Source organism: Leptinotarsa decemlineata, unplaced genomic scaffold, assembly GCF_025532065.1.
Source record: "Leptinotarsa decemlineata unplaced genomic scaffold, Ldec_3_MD MMD2_tig00000026_RagTag_RagTag, whole genome shotgun sequence".
Taxonomy (NCBI): domain Eukaryota; kingdom Metazoa; phylum Arthropoda; class Insecta; order Coleoptera; family Chrysomelidae; genus Leptinotarsa; species Leptinotarsa decemlineata.
The window spans coordinates 4,723,699-4,730,592 of NW_027412539.1; the positions used below are offsets into that span (position 1 = coordinate 4,723,699).

Consider the following 6,894-nt stretch of genomic DNA (forward strand, 5'->3'; position numbering starts at 1 on the left):
CATCTGTGCGCTTATTTTGTTTTCTCAAATGTATATTCAAAATGCCAATTTAGATAATTCAGTGTATGTTAATGTGTTGAAAGGATGCTGCAAGCAGCTTCTTACGATCAGAACCTGTCATTGGCATCGCTTTAGGTTTTGCCAAACAAACATTGAACACCTGGATGGTAAGAAGATTTATGGACTTCTGGCAGAATCTTCCAGGATTGGCTCACTCCAAGGCGTTTATTCACCCTTAGAAGCTTGATACCAAACAGTTGTTGGACTACAGTAGGGATGAACTACGATGTCTAACAGGCCTTCTTTACAGTCACTGTCATTTGAATCATCATATGCAGAGACTTAGACTGTCGGAGGACAGTATGTGTCGCCTCTGTTTGAAAAATGATGAAACAGCAGAGCACATACTTTGTGCCTGCCCCGCTGGGGACTGAATCAGGTTTTTAGAGTGCGGCAGAGCCGTACTCTTACCATCTGACTTTACAAACTAATCGGCTTCGTTAAAAAGCTGGGTTTATTTGGTCGAGTGTGAATAGGTTTGAGCCACAATAAACTCTCGCGGGTTGCGGTGGAGAGTCGAATAGACCCACTCACTTTGGACCTAACCTAATTCGTTGAAAGAAAAAAAAAGCAGTTGTTGTGAGATCGGTCTTCATTTGATAAGTAAAATTTGGAACCTCTTAACGCGCGTTTCGCTAACCAAGTTAGCATCATCAGGAAATGTCTAAAACTGCTTATGAGGGCAAACTGTTTTCATTAAATATATTTATTTATTTTATTTATTTATTTATTTGCCACTGAGGTACAGTATGTACATATGGTATGTCAATAACTTAAAATTAATATATATATATATATATATATAGAACATAATAACAGTGTGATACGAATAAAATAGGTAGGTATTTCATTTATCATATATGTGTATATACATATATGCATATATACACACATACACACACCCACATATATAAACATACACACATACATACACATATATAGACAAGACACGTATATAAATTCCTTAGTAAAAATATGGAACAGGCGTCGAAGATAACACTAAATAATAGTAAGAGGAAAAAAAAAATTAGTAAAATCATTGCTCAACAGAAATCATCTTCCAGGAATTCATCACAACTATAGTAACATTTTTGCAGCAGCAATTGCTTTACTCTACCATGAAACACTTTATCAGAGGTAATTTGTTTGATCTGCTCTGGTAATTTATTATACAGATTTATGGCATTATACAAAGGGGACTTTTTATATTTCGTTGACTTATGACTTGGAATACGCAAAACATCACCATGACGTGTGTTGTAACTGTGCACCGTTGCGTTTGTTTCTAGTTCATGGATGTTAGATCTAGCAAATCCTATACATTTAAGAATGTATATGGAGGGAGCCGGTAATAATTTTTCCCTAACGAATACTGGTTTACAGCTGTCTCGGTGTTCAATGCTGAAAATTAGTCTAACAATGCGCTTTTGTGCTACGAATACTCTGATGAATTCATTACTGCAACCCCATGCTATGATATTGAGGGATAATGTGAATATGCCATAGCAAAATAGATTTCTAGTAGACCTGCTGTGTCCATGCATGATTTCATTTGCCTTAAAGCAAAGAATGTCTTGTTTAATTTGTTGCAGACATCTTTTATTTGCAGATCCCATGATAAGCTTTCATCCAAGTAAGTTCCTAAAAATTTTATTTCGCTACTAATCTTTATTTCGTCAATAGTTTGTAGGTCATCTGGAACATTATTTTTCCTATTATAGAAATTTACTATTACAGTTTTTGTGGAGTTTAATATTAATCTGTTTCGCTGACACCAGGAGCTAAAACTATCGATTATGCATTTTACCTTACTAAGCAGTACATCAATATTTCCCCCTGTAACTGTGATAGTGGTATCATCCGCAAACATGGTAAGGTGGCAATCTTTCAGATATTCTGACAAATCATTTGCATACAACAAAAAAAGCAATGGTCCAAGCACTGACCCCTGTGGCACTCCAAGCTTAACGTCGTTGCACCTTGATCTAACATTTTCACATTTTACAGTCATGGTACGCCCTTTGAGGTAAGATTCAATCCATTGTAACAAGTTATTCGGGAAACCTAAGTTGGGTCAGTTTTGCAACTAGAAATTCAGGAGACACTGTGTCAAACGCTTTTGTTAGATCAAAAAATAAAGACATTACAAAATTATTCGAATCCACTTCTTTGTAGATATAATTCAGTAAGTGATATGTTGCAGTTTCAATTGATTTACTCTTTCTGAATCCATGTTGATCTTTGCACAGTATATTATTTTCTGCCAAATAATGCGTAATCCTATTTGCGACTATTTTTTCAAATAATTTAGACAGTGAGCAGAGCAAAGAGATTTGCCTATAATTTTCTACTACCGAGCGATCGCCTTTTTTGAAAAGAGGTATTACTAATGCCTTTTTGAATTCTTCGGGAAAGTATCCTTGCAAAAAAGACTGATTAAATAAATAAGTCAAAGGGGTAATCACCACATCGATTATTTTTTTTATTGTTTCTATTGACAACTCATCCAATCCAGTAGACTTTTTATTTTTTAATATTTTCAGTGTGCTTAGCACCTCAGATTCGCTTATAGGATCATTTTGGAAAGGATGAATTATATGGTGATTCCTTGAGACTGTACAAGGCAGTGCCATATTTTGACCAAAGTTTTTTTCAGTTGCAAATTTGGCAGCATTTGAGAAATTGTAAGCAAACAATTCTGTTATTTCATTTAGGTCTGTAATTTCTTGATCATTTTTTAAAATACTGATAATTTTGTTCGATGATCTACTCTTCCTTCCTAGTTCATTATTTATAATGTTCCATGTTGCTTTGGTCTTATTGTCTGCATTCAGAATTTTGTTGTTGAAATAATTGATTTTAGCCTCTTTCAAGTTTTTTTTATGTTCTTTTAAACTGTTTTGATATAAAGTTAAACTTCTGGCATCTGCTTCCTTAGAAGCTTTGATATTTCTAAACATTTCTCTCAATTGTTTTCCCTTCTGGATAATATCATTTGTAACCCAGGTTTTAGAATGATTTTTTACAGTGAGACATCTTTCTGGGCATGAGACATTAAAACACCAGGAAACAGATTCCAAGAAATATGAAAAGCTGACATCAATCTTCATATCATATAGTTGAGGAAACCAGATTATACTATTTAGCCTTATTTTGAATTCATTTATATTTTCAGGATTTAACTGACGCTTATAAACTTCCTTAACGTGATTTTTACTTATCTGAAATGTAAGAATATGTGACAGATGGTCTGCTATATTTGGTTGTTTTAACTTGCATTCATAGTAATGATCTGAATAGGTAGATGTCATGTAGTCAATGCATGTTCGGCTTGTGTGTCCATTTATATTTGTAAAAATCCTAGTGGGGCCTATAAAGTTTATATTAAGTTGGTAAGACTTGAAAAGGTCACTGAGCAGTTTAGTGTTACTATCTTCTGGTGCTAGGTAATTTATGTTGAAATCTCCACACAATATAGTAAAGTTAGATCTGCACTCCGCTATTGCTAATGCCTGCGATAGACAATTTAAAAAAACTCGAGGGTCCCCACTTGGTGGTCTGTATGCGGTTATGATAGTGACTTTAGTTGTATTTTTACGATAGAAAATTGCACAGATCTCTACATGACACTCTACAGATAACTTTTTTATAGACTCTAGTTCATTACAATTTGTGTTTTCTTTTACTAAAATCAGTACACCCCCTCGTTCATGATTTTCCCGACAATAAATTGCTCCTACTTTATAGCCTCTCAAATAAACTAACCCATAATCTTTTGTTATCCAGTGTTCAGAAAAACATAAAAAATCCAATTTATTTTCATCAGCAAAAACCTCGATAGAGCTATAGTTGTTAAAAAATCCCTGGACATTTACATGACACACACTATCTTTACTAACGTTTATGTTATTTAGTAGAACCTTTCTTACATTTGTTGCAGATTGAGCTGTGATAGTCTGGGGTATAAAAAATTTTTTTGTTTGTTTGTCCCCTCAACACTTGAGTTCATCACTAAAATATCACCAGAAATAGTATTGGTTTCTAAATTCACTGAAAATTTTTTGTTGTTTGTTTCTGCATCTGATTTAGAGTACGTTTGAACTACTTCATTTTCTTTTTCTACAGATACACAGCATGTCTTCATAAACTTGTTAACCCGAGTAAAGTGCTTATCTATATGACGAAGTAGAGATTGCATCAGATACCACTTTCCAATCCTATTTATAGTGAATCCATCTGTGTGATAATTTGTCTTCCTTAGTGCAGAATTACATTCAGATTAGATCTACATAAAAGTCAAAAGATTTTCGATTGAGACAGACTGACGATAGTGAAAGGATATCAATATGAATTATTACTTGCGTAATAATGAAACCTTTCATGTTCCCAAAAAAAATTCAGGAAATTGGCAAAACAGCTCAGATAATAATGAAATAATTGATAAAGTGATTACATTATCATTGTAGGCATACAATCAATTGAAGTTTTAAACGGTCACAGCCGGAACTGAAATTCAAGTTCAGTGGCGGCACATCGCAAAAAATTAAAAGATATTAACAAATAATTATGATTATACTTCGATAGCCACGTCCTCGAGATCACAAAGGTAGTTGTTCGCGTCAGCCCGATCCTGTGCGTAATGTTTAAAGTCGTGCAAAAACGTATCAGTACCACCTATTGTCTGCTATCCGGGGCCTGTTTTGATTCATTATAGTTCTTATGCTTGAAGTGTGTGTATGTTTAAAAATCGTGTCAAGTGCAAAATGGGAAAACGAAAATTAGAAGCCTTATATTCCCTGAAGAAGAAGATAAAGAAAATGGAAAGAAAACTTCAAGATTTATCTAGCAGTGAGTAATAATTCTCAAATTTTCAGAGGACGAATTTTATTTCGAAAAACATGCCAATTTCATTCCGATTTTGGCAACAAAGTTTCATTTTCATTCCGAAAATGACCAACTGATTTCATTTTCACTCCGAAAATGATGATAAAAATTCATTTTCACTCCGAAAATGATTGGAAAATTTCATTTTCACTCCGAAAATGATTGATAACTTCCATTTTCACTCCGAAAATGACTGAAAAATTTCATTTTCATTCCGAAAATGATTGAATATTTCCACATCCATTCCATAATTGACTGAAACTGGTTGAATATGTTCGTTTTCATTCCGAAAATGACTGAATTTGTGTATTCGATGAAATACACTTACTTCATAAAAACAGGTAGGTACCTACACACTTTTTTGTCCGCAGGCAGTTCGTCCTCAAGCGATATTCAATCGTGTTCGGAATCAGGGTCGGACTCCGACATGAATGATATACCGGAAGTGTCTCAATTGACAGAGGTTTTGGGAGTCAACCCTACATCAAAAAATGATGTCGGACCAAATATAGCAGAGGACTTAGCCTCCCGATGGCAACAATATCTAACACTTGGCCTTGATAAAGAAACCCGTCAGGAGCTGTGGAAAAAATGGAATATTCCTGGAAACTGTGGTTCATTGAAAGCTCCGAAACTCAATCCCGAGTTTCAGAGTTTACTTGCTCCAGCAGAACTGAAAAAAGAAACGTTTCTTCAGAACACTCAAGAAATACTGGGCAGAGGCCTGTCAGCACTAGGATGTTCTCTATCACTGGTATTAGTGAACCTGAAAAGTTATGATAATAATCTCGTATCATCCTTGGTCGATGCTGCAAAGTTGATTACAGACACTCATCACACCATCTCAACCCACCGGCGACATCAACTCAAGAACCGACTGAGTTCCCAAATCCAGAAAGTTATCGAAAGTCAAATAATTGATGACTTTCTTTTCGAATCGGACCTGAGTGAAAACTGTAAAGCAGCAAAAGCCCTAGAATGTAATACAAGAGACTGGATTCAGAAACCGCCAACATCTGCATCAAAATCGAAGATCAACCATTTAAACTGGAAACGCCCCTCCTCCAAGGAACCGCAGAGAAAGGGGGAGGGGAGCAGCAAGAGAGAGTGGGAGAAATGGAACAAACGTCCGGAGAGGCGATTTTCACACAGGTCCAGGAACCCCAGGAACAAGTAAAGAATCACCATATTTTTCGACAACTGGCAACATATAACCACCGACAAATTAATTCTTAGTTGGGTGCAAGGATACAAACTTTCATTCAAGCAGAAACCAAAGCAAACAAAATGTTTTTCTGCTGGACGTTGCCCAGAGCTATCTGAGACTATTGACGAGCTGCGAAAAATGGGGGCTATTGTTGAATCAAAACACTGTCGGGAAGAATTTATTTATTCCTATTTTTTTACGGAGAAAACCAAACGGAGACAACAGATTTATTTTAAACTTAAAAGAACTCAATACTTTTTTGACAGTTCCCCATTTCAAAATGGAAGACTATCGAACTGTTAAAAATTTAATATCACAAAACTGCTTTATGTCGAAGCTAGAATTGAAAAATGCCTACTTTTTAATTGCTAGAGCAAAAGAACATAGAAAATATCTTAAATTTGAATACGATTTCCATCTATATGAATTTTGTTGTCTCCCATTCGGTTTAAGCCCTGCTCCTTATGTATTCATCAAACTTTTGAAGCCAGTGGTCGCACATTTAAGATCTCAAGGATGTGTTTCTGTAGTTTATCTTGATGACCTACTTCTAATAGGAAAAACATACAATGAATGCTTAAAACATACACAACTTGCTGTTACGATTTTCACTTCATTAGGGTTCATCATTAATAACGAAAAAAGTATTCTCATACCAGTACAAGAAATACAATTTCTTGGGTTTATTTTCAGTAGTATTAGAATGACAATCAGGTTACCCGAAGAAAAAGTGGAAAGGTGTT

At 35.0% G+C, this 6,894-nt stretch overlaps 1 protein-coding gene across 1 annotated transcript; it reads left to right on the forward strand.

The window, feature by feature from the left end:
* Positions 1-4,787: 4,787 nt before the first annotated feature.
* LOC141480903 (uncharacterized) lies at positions 4,788-6,140 on the forward strand. Its single transcript, XM_074171638.1, has 2 exons — positions 4,788-4,908; positions 5,316-6,140. Exons 1-2 carry the CDS (start codon positions 4,797-4,799, stop codon positions 6,119-6,121), a joined length of 918 nt encoding a protein of 305 aa, XP_074027739.1. The 5' UTR covers positions 4,788-4,796; the 3' UTR covers positions 6,122-6,140.
* Positions 6,141-6,894: the final 754 nt, after the last annotated feature.